Genomic DNA, 20,393 nt, shown 5'->3' with positions numbered 1-20,393 from the left:
TTCTCTGAGGTACATTTTTTCTTGCCCAGAATCTGATCCAGTATCCCCCAGTGCATTTCATATTGATATCTTTCAGAATCCTTTCATGTGCAATGGATCACTAATATATCTCTTTCTTCTTTTTGTTTTGCTTTGTGTTCTTACTGAGCAATTATTTACTTATTTTTAAAAATCTGTTACCAAATTCTAACATACATACAAAAATCGTATGCTGTCCAGCTTAACTAATTGTCATGAGGTAGACATAAATCATTAAGCCCCTGAACGAGGACTGTACCTTACTCGTACCCTAGAATGAACCACCTCTCCCCAGTCCTTAACAGTCTCCTTCACTGTCGCCCCTTCTTCAAGGGAAATGATTCTCCTGACTTCTTTTTTTATCGTGGCTTAAAAAAAGAAAAAATTAACCCTATTCTTCAGCTTATCCAATTTGTAGGCATATTGCTTTTCATTAGAGTCTCTTAAGGTTTTTGTGTTTTTTTTTAATTTTTTATTTATTTTTTTATTTATGTGCTCTCAGTTGTAATGTCTCCTCTTTTACTTATGATTTACTTATTTCAGTCTTGTCTCTCTTTTCGGGTTTACTCATAAGTTTGTTCATTGTGTTAATCTTTTCAAAATAACCAACTTCTTACTTTTATTGTTTTTCCCCCATTGTTTTTCCATTCTCCATGATGTTTATTTCTGCTTTAATCTTATTTCACTTCTGTTAATTTGGGTTTAGTTTGTTCTTCTTTGACTAGTTCATTGGTGTAAACTTAGGTTATTTACTTGAGATCTTTTATTTTGAATGTAGACAATTATTCTTATTAAATTCTGATTTGTACTACTTCTGTTGCATCCCATAGGCTTTAGTTTCATGTGTTTTCATTTCATTATTCTTTTTTAAAATTAACATATAAGGTATTATTGGTTTCAGGGCTGCAGGTCTGTGATTCACGAGTCTTACACACCACCCAGCACTCACGACAACACATACCCTCCCCACGTCCACCACCCAGCCACCCTATACCTCCCCAGCAGCCGTCAGTTTGTTCCCTAAGATGAGGAGTCTATTATGCTTTGTCTCCCTCTCTGGTTTCATCTTATTTCACTTTTTTTTTCCTGTCTTCCCCTACAATCCTCTGCCTTGTTCATTAAATCCTACATATCAGTGAGATCATATGATAATTGTCTTTCTTTGATTGACTTATTTCACTTTGGTTAATACCCTCTAGTTCTGTCCATCTCATTGCAAATGGCAAGATTTCTTTTTTGATGGCTACATAATATTCCATTGTATACATATACCACTTGTTCTTTATGTATTCATCTGTTGATGGACATCTGGGCTTTTTCCATAGTTTGGCTATTGTGCACTTTGCCGCTATAAACATTGGGGTGCAGGTGCCCCTTTGGATCACTACATTTGTATTTTGGGGGTAAATACCCAGTAGTGCAATTGCTGGGTTGTAGGGTAGCTCTATTTCTACTTTTTTGAGGAACTTCCATACTGTATTCCAGTGTGACTGCACCAGCTTGCATTCCCACCAACAGTGTAGGAGGGTTCCCGTTTCTCTGCATCCTAGTCAACAACCCTCCTTTCCTGCCTTGTTAACTTTTGCCATTCTGACTGGTGCGTGGTGTTATCTCATTGTGGCTTTCATTTGTATTTCCCTGATGTCAACTGATGTTGAGCACTTTTTCATGTGTCTGTTGGCCATTTATATGTATTCTTTGGAGAAAAGTCTGTTCATGTCTTCTGTCTATTTCTTGATTAGATTATTTATACTTTGGTTGTTGAGTTTGATAAGTTCTTTATAGATTTTGGATACTAGCCCTTTATCTGATATGTCATTTACAAATATCTTCACCCATTCTGTGCATTGTTCTTAAGAGGTTTTCTCATTACCCTTTTTGTTTCTTCTCTAAGCCATGAGCCATCAGTTCTTCAGGACTGTGTTGTTTAATTTATATATATTAATGAATATTCTTCTTAAGATTTTCCTCTGCTATTGATTTCCACTTCCCTTGTATTGTAATCAGAAAGATACTCAATATTATTTCAAACTTCTTAAGTATTTAAGATATTCTCTGTTCTCACACATGCGATTTATCCTGGAAAATGTTTCTTGTGCACTAGTCAAAACATGTGTATTGATGTTGTTGGGGAAATATTCTGTATGTGCATGTTAGGTCCCTTTGGTCAATAGTGTTCAAGTCCCCAGTTTCTCACTGACCTTCTGCCTGCAAGTTCTATCCATTGTTGGAAGAAGGGAACTGAAGTCCCCTACAATTTTTGTGTTGCTGTCTATTTAGCCCTTCAGTTGTGTTAACATTGGCTTCACATATTTGAGTGCTCTGATATTGAAAATGAGGCATAGCTAGAATTGTAGCTATGTCTTGGGTTAACGGTTGAAGAATACTGACGTGTGACATGGTCCTTGGAAGTTATCTGTGATCAAGTGTTTTTTTTCACATTTTATTTCTGTGTAGATCTAAGTGTTGCCAGAGAGAAACTTCTAGGTTTAAACAGACAAAGCAAAAATAAAAGAAAAACCAAAACAGCCTGAAATCTCAGCATAAGAGATTTTTGTTCTTTATATGGGTGGCAAACCAAGGTTTTTAGGTGTTTCGTGATTTTTTTTTAAACTTCCTTCAGTTATGAGTATCTGAGAGTGAAATGTTTTCAGAATATACATATATAGAGAAGATTAAGCTTTTACCATGTTTATGTTGCTACTCTGAATCAACCTAAAATACCTGTAGAAGTAGCTACTAGTGATTAAGAAATTTTCTGGAAAATAACAATTTCAGGACATGGTCACGAATTTGTTTGGTCTTCACGCCATAGACTATAGGGTTGAGGACAGGAGGGACTAACAGGTACAGGTTTGATAAGAGGATATGAACGTATGGTGGTATGTGAGCACCAAACCTATGTGTGAAGAAGGAGAAGAAGGCAAGGAGGTAGAACTGTAGGAAGACACAGATGTGGGCGATGCAGGTATTAAAGGCCTTGAACCGTTCCTCCTTCTGGGGCAACTGAAACACAGTGATAAAGATTTGAATGTAAGACAAGGTGATGAAGATTATGTCAAACCCTAAGATACTGAAGGCAACAAAGAGACCATACATCTTGATGATCCGGACATCTTCAGTGGCCAGGTTCACGATGGCCATGTGCTCACAATAAGTATGGGAGATGACTGTAGTTCGGAAGAGTTTAAGACGAAATTTGATGAGCACCAGACACGGGGCTACAAGAATGGCACCCCTGAGTATCACCCCAACTGCAATGTGAGTCAAGAGTTGTTGGGAGAAGAAGGTGATGTGTCTCAAGGGGTGACAGATGGCCACATAGCGATCTAGGGCCATTGCCAGTAGGATGCCTGATTCAATTGCCTGGAAGGAGTGACTAAACCACATTTGTAGAAGGCAGGCTACAAAGGAAATCTCTGGCAAATGAAACCAGAAGATGCCTAACATTTTGGGAAGAATGCAGGTGCTAAGTGCAATGTCTGTGGCCCCCAGCATGGCCAGAAATATGTACATGGGCTTATGGAGGCTGTGCTCATATTTGATTATACCTAAAATAAGGGAATTCCCAATCACAGCCATGAAATACATGACACCAAATGGAATTCCAATCCAACGCTGCACTGACTCCAGCCCGGGAATCCCAGTGAGTGTTAGGAGAGCAGGCGTGAAGACGGAACCATTGGGTATGAGCATGATGATTTGGTCGGTAGAATCAAGTAGTGGTGTGGCTGTTTCATCTTCTATTCCCTGTCAAGACTACATGAATGAAAAGTAAGAGAAATTACTCTACTTTAGCAAAGCCTACTTCAGTTAGGTAAATCACATTCTATTCCCTTTATTTATGAAAATTAAAGGTAAGACTACATGCTTTATTTTAGCAAAGCATAGCTCAGTTAGATAAAGGATGGTAACCTTCTCATTCCTTTGTTTATTATTGAAGTATAGGTAACACTGAACATTGTCTATGCTTAGGTGCACAACATGCTGATTTGGTACATTCACAGATTGCAATGTGAATGCAATTATAATTTAGCTAACACCATCACATCACATAATTCTGACTCCTTTTTTGTGGTGGAAATAACTAAGATGTAGTCTCTTAGCAAGTTTGATGTTTTTGATGTAATATTATTGTTTCATTTACGATCCTGTACATTAGATTTCTAGGACTTACTAATAAAGTATCTCCTGTGTATTCTCACAGGAGACATTGTATCTGTTTTTATGAGTTTGGCTATTTGTTGTTATTGAAATGTGGTTGATACCTGATAATACTTTAGTGTCAGATACACAGCATCGTAGGTCACCAAGTCTACACATACATTGCGCTGTGCTCACCGCTAATGTAGCTACTACGTGTCACCATACAACCTAGTACAAACCGTTGACTCTAATCCCCATGCTGTACTTTTTGTCCATGTAATTTATTCATCCCATCATTGCAAGCCTGTGTTTCCCACTCCCCTTCACCAAACTGGCCACCCTCAAACCCCTGCCTCTCTGGCAACCATCAGTTAGTTCTCTGTATTTATGGATCCCTTTCTGCTGTTTATGTGTTTATGCATTTGCTTCATTTTTTTTTAGATTCCGTGTAAGTGGAATGCCATGAAGTTCAACTCTTTTAAGATTCCATTTACATATTAGTGATTTCATACATTATTTGCCATTACCTCTTTGACTGTCTCACAGCATAATGTACTCAAAGTTTATTACTATTGTCACAAATAAGAGGAGTTCCTTCTTTCTCGTGTCTCAATAAATTAATAATCAGACAAACGTAAGTCAAAGCCACAACGAGATATCACCTCACTCTTGTTAGAAGACCAGTCATCAGTAAGACAAAAGGCAATAAGTTGTTTTTTTGGGGGGTGGGGGATTTTGTAAAAATGAAACCATTGCACTTAATTGGTAGGAATGCAGCCACTAGGGAAAGCAATATGAGGGTTCAATGAAAATTTTGAAACAATGATCTACATATAATCCAGCAATTCCTCTTGTGGGTATATATCCAAGGACAGGAAAACAGAATATTGGAGAGATATATGCAATCCTGTGTTTATTTCAGCATTATTTACAGTACCTAAGATGTGGAAACAACCTGAGTGCCCACCAGCATATGAATGGATAAAGAAGATGTGGCATCTATATGCAATGGAATATTATCCATCTTTTCTTTAATGACTTTAACGACTTTAACAACTCCTTTCAAATTTTCTCTTTTCACAAAGTCACTGTAAGAACAACCATGAGGTTCTGCGTTTCTGCATGCCTTAATCATTTTCAATGACAAAATTTAAAGGAACACATGGTTTCTTTCTAGTCCGTGACTAGTGGACCAAACAGATGCTTTTTATCTTATGTTTACTTCTCATCGCCTGTGCCTATTTTGTGACCTGAAAATTGGCATCGAGAAAAAAATTATTTAATACAAAGCATACGCATTTCATGAACTAGACTCCACGTGGGCTGACATAAAGCATCCTAGTGCTGGTGGAAATTCTGCTGATCATAATCAGAAGACAAGTTTGGCCAGACTATTTTTACGTTTTGCAGCTCACCAGCTTGACTTCTCAGGATGGTGTCTTCATAGTCTGATCAATCTCCAGTAGCCTCAGAATGTTTCCAACCTAATTTGTCAAAGTTTCTATGTTTTTCCAAAACCCATCCATATGTCATGCCCATTTTCCAGATTATTCTCTCTACAGATAAGTCAATCCTGACTGTTTGCTTTGGCAGTCCCTGTCAGATCTTGTTCATACTCTGCCCTGCTGTTTTCACGTCTCTTATACTTAATCCCAAGTGCCAATCTGTGTCCTCTGCTCTTCTCTGTCCCCATCAATGACCATCATTACCTCCTTAAGCCTGAAAAGCATTGATTCTCAAGCATTTTATATAACATAGATTATCTATGAATTTAGACTATCTCTCTCCATGTAAGATTACTTAGAACGCTCCTCGTTCTAAGGTGCATTCTAAGGACAACTTGTCAGTGCATTCCTCTTCCTCAAATGTATTCAACTCTCAGAGAGGCTTTCCTTTCTGAGACCCTTTGTCTCCGAACTCTTCTTTTTAGCAAATATACAGTATGTCAAACTAGATCTTCCTCAAATCCTCCTCAAACAACATTGCAATCCAAAAATCAGAAGTTTATATCCTAATGATTTTAATCGATACACAATAATTAAGAATTCACTATGTTCCAAGTATTTTTGAAGTAATTAGAGAATATGTAAAATATATGTATTCTATATTTTTGAAGAATCTAAAATATGCTGAGGACTTAAAAATCAAAACTGATACCCACCATTTATTAAATATGTACTATATCATTCACCTTCATAAAATCGTCAGACATTTTAGGGTATTTAATCTTATTAACTTAAGATATTGGTGTTATTACCCTATATTTTATTAATGAAAAACTAAGACTTTTTGTTGCAATAGATGAATCTGCTTGGATCCAAATTCCATGGCACACAGATGCAGGAAGAAGAAAAAATAGTGCGTATCATCTGAGATTTTAGAATTATACTTCAGTAAGGATATGGAATATATTTCATTGTGTAACTACATCGGGGGGTTGTAGAAACACATACAGCAAATTTTAATCAGTTTCTGCCTGTTTAAATTCTGATGGAAAAAAATCTCCCATATACCTTCCATATTTTGATCAATTATAATACATACATTAAGTACACATTTAAAATATGCTATGTGTCTAATATAAAACAACATTTTCAATTCTATACCATCCATATACTGGCTACCACTCTCCGTAATTGGGGTCATAAGTGTGTGCTACTGTGTTTGTCACGAACATTCATTTGGAGAACTAATGTGGCCACGTGGGTCAGTGCTGTCCTAGAGAATCGTTACAGGATAGCGTGCCCAGTGAAGCTCAGCAGCACTATATACCATGAGTAATCAGAAAGAGAGCAAGAAAAAAAAGAGGAAGAAAGAACGTAAACACAGGAGCAGACAAATTAAACAGAAAAGCACGCTTTAACCTAGCAGAAGAAAACTCATGTGAATAAAGTAGTTACTTGTCTTCCTGATAGTTTTAGATTTCCAACTTCATGAGCCCTGATATTCTTCTTAAGCAGGTTTTCGCCTTCTCAGCACACCTGGCATTTTTACTTAGATACACTTTGTTCCTGGGGTAATTCTCTACATTGCAAGAGGCTTAGCGGCATCCCTGACTCCTACCCACTAGATGCCAGTGGTTCTTTCTGGTCATGAAAATCAAAAATGTCTCGGGCATTGCCAAATGTCACCTGCTTGTGTGGGGAGGGACATAACACACCTGGTTAGTAACCATTGTTCTGGAATTTTACACTGTAGAAGAATAGTCTTTAATTAAAGGAGAATCAATGTTTTTAGCTTTATTCAGAATAGGCAGAATAAATCTGGGTAGCAAGGGGGATCATTCTTCAGCAGATATTGGCCAGATAAAGGAGATGGAAAGACATTCCCAGAGGAAATACTTTGAACAAAATCAAAGAAGCATGAAATGTGCAGTGGGATTGTAAATCAACAAGTACTTTTCACGTATGAATTGTTCCATAAACAGAGATGATGATGGTTGAGGTGAAGGAAAGGGAAGAGTAACGAATGTACGGTTCTAATTTGACGATAATAATTTCAAAAACTTAGGTGGAATAACAAGGATTTTTTTTCCCTCTACATATCTGTTCTGCTAGCAGATTGATAAATGGCTTAAAAGGATGAGAGCTGGCATAGGGAGATGAAGTTAGAGGGATACTTGTGGTAGTCCAGATGGGATGGGATGACGTGACCTGGCCACATTGGAAGATTAACAAGTAAGCAATATCTCTGCTGCTTGCTGACTTGATGGTGGGGAAATCATGGGAGGGGACGGGAGACTAAGATTTTCTTGGTTGAAAGCAGCAACACTGAATGCCAAGGATGTTTGAAGCAACCGTGTGTATGGACACAGACACGTACATTTTTAGAAGAGGGAGGAGACAAATCTTAAACCCTTGAAATTCATGGGTCAGGAAAACAATCATGAGTGTCATGTTCAGCATCAACCCTGAACCATTCATGTTACTGACAATTCTTCTTCTGACTCAGGCTGAATCCCAGAACCTAAACCAATCAAGGGCCTTAGGTCTAAATCTACTCTCCCTACAATCTCAGGAAGTCTTTCCCTGTACAAAGTCTCTGACATTCAGCCTTTGACCTCTGCTTCAAGGCCCCAGCGATGGAGTATCAGAAACAAAGGGTTTTTTTTTTTAAATGTTTACTATATACATAATATCCTTCTCTTGTCAGGCCTACTTTAAAATCTATCACCCATTGTGTGATTAACTGATTAAGAAACATTCTGGGCAACAACATGAAACAAAATATTCTTCATGTTTGAAAAATCAGCAACTGTAAGACTCTACTGCTTGTTTATCATCCTGTAAGATTCTTGGCTCATAAGGGTGTTGTGTTCTCTTTGAAACCAATCCTCCACTTTCCCCACGCTCAGTGCAGATCTAAGGCCCAAAGACTTACCTGGAAGCCACAGAGTGAAAATCTTCTGGTGTTTCTGAGAGTGAAGATGGCTATTTTGTACTATAGGAGCCACCTGGGGGATTTTTTGCACCAGTCACTGGTGAGCTTTCAATTAGCCTGGGACAAGGATGGAAAGCAGGCACGACATGGTTCAAAACCCAGGAGAATTTGTCTCATAGCAGATCTGCATCTAATAAAACCCCAAATCCTTGTGCCCTTGGGGAGTGGTAGCTCAAATTGATCGTCCATTCAACATCTAAGAGAAGACGCTGTCCCAAGACAACACATAGAATCAATGACATTTTTATACAAAATAATGAGTCAATGAGGGGAAATGAAAACATCTCAAGGTATTCAGAATAATCAGTGTAGACATGCTGACAAAAAACTAAATGGAATATTTCTTGGTGACGTAGAAATTAAACCCTCCTACACTGTTGGTGGGAATACAAGCAGTATAGCTACTCTGGAAAACAGTATGGAGGTGCCTCAAGACGTTAAAAGTAGAGCTATCCTATGACCCAGCAATTGTACTACTAGATATTTACACCAATGACACAGACGTAGTGAAACGAGGGACACCTGCACCCCAATGTTCATAGCAGCAATGTCCATATTAGCCACACAGTGGAAGGAGCTGAGACATCCTTCAACAAATGAATGAATAAAGAAGATGTGGTTTATACATACAATTGAATATTACTCAGCCATCAGAAAGGATGAATACCTACCATTTGGATTGATGTGGATGGGACTACAGGGTATTATGCTAAGCGAAATAAGTCAAAGAAAGACAAGTATCATCTGGATTCAAAATATGTGGAATATAACAAAGAGTTCAGAGGATCAGAAGGGAATGGAGGGAAAACTGAAGGGGAAGAAATCAGAGAGGAAGACAAACCATGAGAGACTCTTAACTCTGGGAAACAAACTGAGGAGTATGGAAGAGGAGGTCAGTGGGGGGATTCCGGTAACTGGATGATGGGCATTAAGGAGGGCATGTGATGTGATGAGCACTGGGTGTTATATGCAACTGATGAATTATTGAATATTACTTCTGAAACTAATGATGTACTGTATGTTGGGAAACTGCATTTAACTTAAAAAAAGAAATTTTCCCATTCATTTAGGATTCTCATGAAATAATATAATGCATTTTCAGATTTTAGTGCCAGTTCCTATATATATATATATTTCCCACCTATGAACTATTTATGGCCAGTGTTAACTCAGTTGAAAAATAAGGGAGGTTTGTGAATTTAAGCTTTGGTATCATGAGGAAAGGAAAAGAGTCTCCATCTGTGTGGTGCAAGAAAAAGTCTAACAAGACCTCATTACATGCATCTGCCTGAGGACATGATGGCCTTACTGAGAGTCACATGGTGTTTGTCCTGTGTCGTTGCATCTGGCATTGTTGAGCAGACATATTCGCTATGCACTGAACGACTCTCTGACTCCCATCTTGCCCTTAAACCGCCCTAAAATTATCTTCATCCTAGAAAATGGCTGCTTGGTGTGCTGGGTTACTTCACAGTGGTTTGGGGACTTGGTTGTGTGTATCTCTTTCCAGCTCTGCTCTCAGTGACATCACATGATAGATTGAAATAAATGGCACAAACAGGTAAATCAGTAAAGAACCTGCATCAGAGTGCCACCCACCCAGCAGAGTAGCACCTGATGAACTCAAAATAAAGTAGCGTATTTTCAGAGAAAACGAAAGAATTAGTTTTCAGATAGAATATGAAGTAGGCTGAGGTGAAGTCAGCAGGCTCTGAAATTGGTGCACTACTCTCTCTACAGAGAATTATAATGTGATACACATATTGAATGACTCTCAAGACACCTTGGGGAAATGCAAAAAAATTTGGAGCCTCGTAGAATCATAATGCCATCGAATGTTGGAGACGAAATAACTCTTAGATACACTTTAGTTAAAACCCATGAGAGCTACAGGGGAATACGATATTTTAGAAACAATGTGATTCCTTATTAGGTGACAGATACAATTCCTTAGAGCTCTTATAATAATAGAAATAACTACTTCGGAGTAATGTGATAGGAACTACAGAGTGCATATTTTCAGCAGCGGCTCTTCATTCTATATGTGTTCTGATAAAAACCAGGAATAAACGTTTAATTTTTATTTTTTTTCTTAAATACTTTTTATTTGAGAGAGAGAGTAACAGAGAGCATGCGAGGGGAAAGGGTCAGAGGGAGAAGCAGACTCCTTTCTCAACAGGGAACCCGATGCAGGACTCAATCCTGGGACCCTGGGATCAAAACCTGAGCCAAAGGCAGTCGTTTAACGACCTGAACCACCCAAATGCCCCAAAGTTTAATTTTGAACACAACAGTGTTAGAAATGAATAGAATAGCTTTTACTGGAAGGGTTGATAAAATTTATTAATTGAAAATATATAACTTTAAAGGAATTAGGGGAATACAAAATAGCAGGACCTGGCCTGCCTATACTATTTGTGGAATTGTCTGATTTAAAATCAGAGTCCTTACCATGCAGAGAGGAGAGGATCATGTGGCCAGAGTCCTGACTGCCAGGTGCAAGAGGAGATTCAGATACATATGTACAATGACATTGCATCAACAACAACAACAACAAAAAGGAAGTTCTGATATACTACAACATAGCTGACCTCGAAGTTTTTATGCTATGTGAAAGGAGCCAGACATAAATGACCTGGTATCATATGATATACTTTCCTGAAATGTCCAGACTAGTCAAATCCATAGAGTCCGTAAGTAGATGCGTGGTTTCCAGAAGCTGGGGACAGGATGAGTGGCTAGCCCTGGTGATGGAAAGGGAAATTTTTACGGGATGACAAAAATGTTATAGAATTAGAGAAGAGACAGTAACACAATTTTTTGAATATACTAAAAACCGATGTCTTGTACATGTTGTGAATTTTACAGAAGTCCATGGACGCTTTTCTCCCAAGAAGAAGGATGGAGAGGGACAAATGTTGCAAGTTATTCTGCCCAAATTGAACATTTAGTTAAGGGCTTTCAAAAAGCCAAAAGGGTCAATGCATTATTGCTGCTTTCTCTGAAAGCCAACACCAACAGTGAAAGTCAGTTCCTGCCCTGACGTGTGAAAACTCAGTGTTAGGAAGACCGCTTTCTGCTTTTGAAATCACTCTTGAGAGATAAAGCCCTCGAAAATATTAATTCAATATATGTTTATCAGATTTTAAACACACAAGGAAAAAATGAACACAAACCAGCAAATGATCAAAGGAAACAATAAAGTATTTCAACAAAAGGATACACAAGTAGAAAAAAGCAGCAGTTTTGCACTCTTCATTAATGTTAATTATAAAGAGAATTATACTTCACCCAGCAGAGTGTCAAAGCTCAAAAATCTCAATCATACCAGTGTTTGAGGACTCAGATATATAAGTGCTATTAGTCGTCGTTGGAATTAATGCAATCTCTTTAAAGGATCATTTTGAAGTTTCTAGAAATCATTAAAATTTACCATCTACAAAATATATTTCTCTTTTTCAGACAATTCCCCATGCAAGAGTTTTTCTATAATTGTCGTGGCCCATGTGTGTGAAGATACAGAGTCCCAGTTATCCTCTTGTCCTTGCAATGACCCATTTGTTTCCCCTTTTTTCCCTTTTCAGGTCTCAGATTGGAGCTGGTTTTGATAATTTGAAGGCTGCAGTAATGGGGCCATCTGGACTCTAGACTAGATATTTTAAGCCATATTGACAATTGAGGATGATAGAAATAATTTCCAGTTTCACATTCTGTCTCCTCAAAGGTTTCCACTCCCACTATTTTGAGGATCGCCATTAGGACTAGTAATTGTTACATATATTTCAAACTTCTCCAGATAAAATTGGAATTAGAGTGGATCACCATATGCTGGCCTGCTGTCTTTGTACAGCCCACTAGCTGAGAACAGTTTTTACAGATGAACTTTTGAGATCAATGTGGTGATAGGGAAAACCTGACTTTCAGCCCCACTTAAGCAGAATGTTATCCCCCAGAAAAAAATGAATTCCATTCTTCTACTTTAGACTGAATAATACAAAAACTACACAATTAGGATTATTATTACTCATACTAAATTTTGAATATCATTAAAATTTTTTTGTGCAAATATGTTTTCTCTCTTGCTATTAAAATACCTATTTACTAGTTTTGAATTGTCTCTTTGCCCACAAAGCCTAAGCTCTGTATTTGTTCCTTTTCATAGAAGGTTGCTGAACCCTGGCTAAAACATTAAGAAATTACTTCTGCTGCCATTTGAGTTTTATTCCTAAAGAAACTATGTTATCTAAGAATGACAACTCCTATTGGCAATCCAGTATAGTCATCATATGTTAATTCTATAATAAATATTGACACTGAAAAAATTTTCAACAGGTGCCCCCGACATCCCCTAGATTTAGAAATAGTCATCCTCAGCAGTCATTGATGTGTCATTGAGCCTAAACCCATTAAACAAGCCAGAGTATCTCCAATTTATATGACATGCAGTTTATATTATAGATGCATTGATTTTATGCACATGTATGCATATTTTCCATATTTTCCATTATTGTTCATTAAATGGTCTTTGATAAGCTGAAGTTTTCAGGAATGGTACACTAGGCTTAAGCTCTGAAGTTGTTAATCTTAGTTAAAACCCTCCATTTCTTCATTAACTTAATAGCCTTGAATTATTAAAAAGCATGAGCCTTATATCCACTGAGAAGATATGCTATCATCTGCTTGAAAGATACACACACACACACACACACACACACACACACACACACACAGATATTTACACATGCACACAAGAACATGTGTTTACCTTCTGGAGAAAACCTCTAATGACACATAATAACTTTTGGAGTAAGGTTCTTCTTTCAAGAGTGTCCATAGACACTCTTTTTTTTTTTACTTGAAGTTTAGCTGACAAAAATGTTGCATTATTTCCAGGGGTACAGAAGAGTGATTCAGCAAGTCTATACATTATGGTGAGCTCACAGCAAGTGCAGCCACCATCTGTCACCATACAAAGCTATTAGAATACCCTTGACTCTATTCTCTAGGCTGTACTTTTTATCCCCATGACTTATTCATCCTGCTGCCCTTTACCCAATCTGCCCTTGTGGCCTATTTGATATCATAGTAATCTGTGTCTCTCCAAATTGTATCTTACACTGAAATAAAAAATCTGTGCGGTGACATTAAGCACATTCTCTGGTTCATGCCTCTATCATATACCTGGTATAGTGTGCCTTTCCTAATGGGACCAATCATTCGTTATTCTTCAGGAACCAGGCTTCCTAATTAAAAACCAAAGATAAGTTAAAATCATGTGATATTAACTCTGCTGCCTACTGTTTTCAGCTGGATTTCAATGTCCTTCCGTCACTCTCAGGGCATACCACTACAACTCTTGCTTCGTTCCCTCTCTCTTTGTTTCTCTCGTCTTCCCTCCCAGAAATACAAGGAAACAAATCCATGAAACTTATGCAATGTGTCCAGTTTACCACTCTGCCACTATTCCCTTGTACTGTATTTAACATATTGTGTTTTGATAACACTTGATGAAATAATAAAGACTAGTGGAGGTAACAGAAAAAGGAAGGGTGTATAAAATGGAGCACTTGATTTCACATGATTTTTGCATCTCAAAATTCCCTAATGACTCTGGAGATACACTGAAATTTTTGTATTATCATCTCACATCAATAAAGGTTTGGGTTTCTTTATATCTTTGTTTGTTTTGACACAAAATGCTTAGGAAACACGTCCTCAAACAATTTTTTTAGAGACGAAGATGTTCTAGACACACCAACACCTTGTTTTTATTGAGTAACTGCACACTGTAGAACAATGGCTTTGGGTGCATTGAATTCAATGATAGATGCATATTTGTGAATCCTTCTGGAGAAGAATCCATAAAAGAAGCAGCTGAAAAAGAGAAGAGAAAAGGAAACATCACATCTTCCCTATTTTATTCTTTGTGTTTCTTCCTCTCATTATGCAGTAGCATCCAGAAACGTACTGAGTAACAGTCGTCACGGAGGAGGAGGATGCGAAAAGAATCTAAAATGCAGGCAAATTTCACGAAAGAAATAGATAGAAAACTAAGCCCTCTCATTTAATATTGTTTTTGAAATATTTGATATATTTTGGGGACATTGTTACTATCATATCAAGGGGAAGACTACAAGTGTTAATCACAGTGGATTTTAGGAACACAGCATCTTTACCACGTGAATACGGATCTGCTTGGTCTTGGCACCATAGACAAGTGGATTGAGAAATGGGGGGACCAGCAAGTAGAGGCTAGAAAAGAGGATATGAATATAAGGGGGAACATGAGCACCAAACCTATGTGTGAAGAAGGAGAAGAAGGCAAGGAAGTAGAACTGGAGGAAGACACAGATGTGGGCAATGCAGGTATTGAAAGCTTTCAACCGAGCCTCCTTCTGGGGCAAACGAAAAACTGTGATAAAGATCTGTAAGTAAGACAAAGTGATAAAGGTAATATCGAATATTGCAACAGTGAATGCCACAAACAAGCCATAGATTTTGTTAACCCACACATTTTCTGCAGCCAGCTTCACGATGGCCATATGCTCACAGTAGCAGTGGGAGATGATGGTTGTATGGTAAAATTGCAACCTACACTTTATTAGTACTAGGCACGGGGCTACTAGAATGGCAGCCCTGAGTGTTATCATAGCCCCTATTTGGGCGACCAGCTGGTGGGAGAAGATAGCACGGTGTCTTAGTGGATAACAGATGGCCACATAACGGTCCAGAGCCATGGCCATGAGGATGCCTGACTCTATGCCCTGAAATGAGTGGATGAGCCACATTTGAAGCAAGCAAGACTCAAAATAAATCTCTGGTACATGAAACCAGAAGATGCCAAGCATTTTGGGCATAATTGTGGTTGCTAGTGCGATATCTGTGACTCCAAGCATGGCTACGAAAATGTACATGGGCTCATGGAGGCTGCGCTCTGATTTGATGATAATCAGAAGCACAGAATTTCCAATCATACCAATGAGATATATGGCACAGAATGGAATCCCGAACCAGCACTGCACAGACTCTAGGCCTGGGATCCCTATTAGTGTGAACACAGAAGGCATGAAGACTGTAACGTTGGAGATGGACATAATGTCTTTAGGTCTCCAGAAGCAATTGAAAGAAATATCTCAGTCACTGGTACTTTCTCTTCCAATCCTATTTTTATCCAAAGTGATCATAGTGAGTCTCTCTGATTTTGGCTGAACTCAGAGATTATATCCCCCATCTCTTTTATATTATTGAAGGAAAAAGATCCATAGAGAAACACCACCGTTTTCAGGAAGGACATCCAGAAGCTCTGTAGTGCAACAGATTATGGGCATGGCAGGCCACTGCATTAGACCCAGCCAGGTCTCATGGGTACAGGAATAAACTGATGGCCTGTCAGTTATGTCATTCTGGACCTGTGGACAGAATAATTATACTTGTTTATTTTGCTTGGAACGGGTATTTGAGTCACAGTTTGATGAATTTCTCCATATCCCACACTCTGGCTACCCAATTGTACTGTAATTTCCCATTGTCTCTGGGTCTGGAACTGACACTTTGGACCAGCAAATCCTACTCTGACCAGTATTAGAAGAAAACACTGCCTATGATAGAGAAGAGAAAAACAGCTGACATCTAAGAGCATACATACTATATTTAGATATCTTTATCTATCTGTATCATTTGTAGCTCTGTAATATCGGATGTCTTTCAAAAGAAAGTAAAGGAAGAACTTTGGAAAAGATCATCCAAACCAATTCACTTTTGGTGAGAATGGGTCAAAATTGTATGCCATTTTTACATTTCTAGTATGACTGTATTTTATTTATCCCATATTCTAAGAACTGAATTCCTGAAAATTAGTTGTGTGCTTAAAATAGCTGACATTCTGTAAGCACATTTCTGAACCCCTAGAGGGGAAGAATCTCTAGAAGGCTCAGAAGTCCAGAGTGACAAAGTATACAGGTGACAGGACCATGCTGATGACTACGGGGTGTAGGAAAATGAGTAAGTGGGTAATTCATGGAATAGATACTGGGTCTTGGGTTTGAACTGTTCAGAGGTACCATTAGCATGAGATTTGGCCAACTTAGGTTTATTAATTCTCAATCAAATACAGATCAATTGAACACTTAAATCATTTTGTGAGCTCAGTCACAAGAAAGGAATAGAAAGTAAAGCGGTGAAAGGATAGCATCCCCAACAGGAGTCATATGGAGAAGTACAAATACCAGACAGAGAGTGCACTTGGGATAGTAGGAAGATTCAGGAGAGGGCTAGAGAGCAACGAATGAAAATTAATCACCTCAATTGACTGATGACTGAATTTTCTGCAAACTGGGCTCTTAGTCCTTCTATGAGAGTTCTTCTCTCTTAAAGAACATTGCTTTTAAAAATGTCTTATCTGGGGCACCTGGGTGTCTCAGTCAGTTAAGCAGCTGCCTTTGGCACAGGTCATGATCGCAGGGTCCTGGGATCATGCACCATATCAGGCTCCCTGCTCAGCGGGGAGTCTGCTCCTCCCTCTGCCACTCCCCTCCCCACTTATGCTCTCTCTCCTCTCTCAAATAAAAAAATAATCTTTAAAAGATTACAAACCAAAATCATGAAATTCTCAAGTTGTACAATAGAAAAATAGTCACTATCCTGTAGAAAGGAAGGTTCAGGTATGTCGTTCCTTCCTAGACTCTCCAGCACTGTTGCTTTATGTGAGCAAGCTCACGATGACCTAACCATGTACTGACTGTCACCAAATATGCCAGTAGTTCAAGAACAGCTGTGGTTTCTGCAGCTAAAACTGTAGGGAATGATCATAGTCAGAGGGATCATTTATGAAGAAAGGCTGTATTCCGTCAACATGCATTTAGGATAGACTAGTCATCAGTCAGCTAATTCCTGGGTTTCCACAGCTTTGCTCTCCAGAGCTTCATTCTACAAATCCATAGGTCACAGATTGTTTCTCACAGGCTTGACTTTTTCCTTCCTCAGCTAATCAGAATTAGAATAGGAATCCTTCAGCAACAATCCCATTGTCTGACTTACTCAAGAGAAAGGAGTTGCCATGGGAGCATTACCTGACATGTATGGACGGTACTGACTGTGGGAAGGCAGGTGGGAGAGGACAGAAGTGATTACAGGGCACGTGAGAAGGAGTGCTTATCATTGGAAATGCTGATAGTGAAACATTAAGGGGTAAACTTCCTCTCTCTTTGTTGTTGGCAAACACTTCTGCTCTTACCAGATAACTGAAGACCATCGACATTCCTCATCCCTCCATCTCTGACTGCTCAGCTGTCATCCACTCTTCCTCCTCCTGAGATTCCCACCTCATTCCCTTGTGTTTGTACTCAAAATGCCCCTTTCTTCTATCTGCTCCTTCTAGAACAGCCCCTTGTAAACGTCATGAATTCTGATCCGTTTGCTCCCGGGGCTATCTGCCAATATGTGGACATCTCTGGGACAGCCTTTCCTGCTTTTCTTCTGTCCCTGCAAAGCAGACTTGCTCTCTCTTCTGTAAATCTCTCTGAGATCACGTAGGTGAGTTCATCTTCCAACAAAACTCAGAGCGAGGTCTGTGATTTGCTAGACACAGCATACATTTATTAAGCTTAAAATGGCTGCCAATTATAATGTTTCCCAGTGAATGTGGAGAAGGAGGAGGTCTGAACATGAGTTTTCCTAGCCACTAGCCCAAGCCACCAGGGACCCACTAGCTCAGAATGAAGCTCTCTTGGGTCCATCCACAGCTAATGTCTCTGAAGTCAATTTAGCAACTTGCAGAGTCACCTTGGTATCTTCATTTCTTTTTCCCCACAGGGTCAATGCAGAGAAATTAATATACTCAAGTTATAATTTTTTAGTTCCTTACAAGTTAAGGAAACTTTTAAGAAGTAATAAAACTTACTTTTGACAATTTTTTTTTGTCCTGCTGTCCTCATTGGGGAAAAATCTAAAGAACACTTAAATGTAGGCATGTTCCTATGCCGATGAGTTCTATATAAATAAGTATGTTTGTGACCCTTCTTTCACTGAGACATTTCTGGAAGGAAAATCTGCATCCACAATGGCTCTTTACCACACATTTAACTCATTCTCTTGCAGTATAATCCCTTAGATTTTTATCTTATTGAAGCTATTTTTGTGAATTCAGTAATACTCTCAGAATGACCAGTTATGATGGACCTTTCTAAATCCTTCTGTACTGAGCTCTGAGCCAATTATTGCACATCTGATGACATTTTTATCCATCCCTCCCTTTGTGACTTTCTCCCTCTTTTCTTCCACTCTTCCTTCAGAATGCAGGTGTCTTATACCTCATAGATGTGGAGGAATCATGCCATTTGCTCTTGATGTGAATAAAAAGAAGATATGATAAATGCATTACAAGTTTTAGAAATATGGGGAGAAAAATTGGTATATCTTTTATCATGAGAACAAATGATGAATTCAAAGAAGCCCTTATTCACATGGTAACTTTCTCTTTGACTTGATTCACCTCTTTTCTAGACTTGTATGTTGCTAACCTAAAGAGGTACTTGAGGTAATGTTGACATGCTGGCAAATTCAGGAGGTAAATACTTTCATCAATACTCATTCCATTTCTTTGCTAGTTTTCAGCCTGTTCAAGTTTTCTATTTCTTTCTGTTTCAGTTTTGGTAGTTTATATGTTTCTAGGAATTTATACATTTCTTCTAGGATGTCCAATTTTTTGGCAAATGGTTTTTCATATTTTCATAATATTCTCTTATAATTATTTGTATTTCTGTGGTGTTGGTTGTTGTATCTCCTCTCATGTTCGTGAATATATTTATTTAGGTCCTTTCTCTTTTCTTTTTGGTACGTCTGGCTAGAGGTTTACCAATTTTATTAATTTTTTCAAAGAACCAACTCCTGGTTTCATTGATGTGTTCTGTTGTTTTCTTAGTTTCTGTATCATTTATTTATGCTCTAATTTCTATTATTTCCTTCCTTCTGCTGCCTTTAGACTTCATCTCTTGCCCTTTTTCTAGCTCCTTCAGTGTAAGAATAGGTTATTTGGGATTTTTCTGGCTTCTTGGGGTTAGGCCTGTATTGCCAAATACTTCCTTCCTATGACCATTTTGCTGCATCCCAAAGGTTTTAGAACATTTTGTTTTCATTTCCTTTTGTTTCCTTGTATTTATTATTTTTTTAATTTTTTACAATAATAATATTTTTTATTATATTATGTTAGTCACTATACAGTACATCCCAAGTTTTTGATGTAAAGTTCCATGATTCATTACTTGCGTATAACACCCAGTGCACCATGCAATACGTGCCCTCCTTACTACTCATCACCAACCTATCCCATCCCCCCCTGAAGCCCTCAGTTTGTTTCTCAGATTTTAAAAAATTTCTTCTTTGATTTTCTGGCTGACTCATTTATTTATTTATTTTTATTATGTTCAGTTAGCCAGCAATAGTACATGATTAGTTTTTGATGTAGTGTTCAATGATTCATTAGTTCCATATAACACCCATTGCTCATCACGACACGTGCCCTCCTTAATACCCATCACCTGGTTACCCCATTGCCCTAACCCCCTCCCTTCTGTCACCCTCAGCTTCTCTGCTCTAGTCCAGAGTCTGTCATGGCTTGTCTCCCTCTCTGATTTCTTCCCATTCAGTTTTCCCTCCCTTCACCTATGGTCTTCCATGCTATTCCTTATGTTCTACATATGAGGGAAAGCATATGATAATTGTCTTTCTATGCTTGACTTATTCACTTAGCATAATCCCCTCCAGTTCCATCCATGTTGATGCAAATGGTGGGT

General features: G+C 38.3%; 2 protein-coding genes across 2 annotated transcripts; both read right to left on the bottom strand.

Moving 5' to 3' along the window:
* Positions 1-2,757: 2,757 nt before the first annotated feature.
* LOC123786207 (olfactory receptor 52A5-like) lies at positions 2,758-3,714 on the bottom strand. The gene has a single exon (XM_045788440.2). It carries the CDS (start codon positions 3,712-3,714, stop codon positions 2,758-2,760), a length of 957 nt encoding a protein of 318 aa, XP_045644396.2.
* An 11,045-nt stretch (positions 3,715-14,759) lies between these two features.
* Positions 14,760-15,698, bottom strand: LOC148108741 (olfactory receptor 52A1-like). Its single transcript, XM_087868538.1, has one exon. It carries the CDS (start codon positions 15,696-15,698, stop codon positions 14,760-14,762), a length of 939 nt encoding a protein of 312 aa, XP_087724664.1.
* Positions 15,699-20,393: the final 4,695 nt, after the last annotated feature.

Source organism: Ursus americanus, chromosome 16 (assembly GCF_024610735.1).
Source record: "Ursus americanus isolate L20-20 chromosome 16, mUrsAme1.1.p, whole genome shotgun sequence".
NCBI lineage: Eukaryota > Metazoa > Chordata > Mammalia > Carnivora > Ursidae > Ursus > Ursus americanus.
The sequence above is the reverse complement of the archived record's forward strand: the minus strand, read 5'-3'. Positions and strand labels throughout refer to the sequence as shown.

Coding starts and splice junctions, on each gene's coding strand:
- LOC123786207 (XM_045788440.2), bottom strand. CDS start 3,714: ATGCTCATACCCAATGGTTCCGTCTTCACGCCTGCTCTCCTAACACTC.
- LOC148108741 (XM_087868538.1), bottom strand. CDS start 15,698: ATGTCCATCTCCAACGTTACAGTCTTCATGCCTTCTGTGTTCACACTA.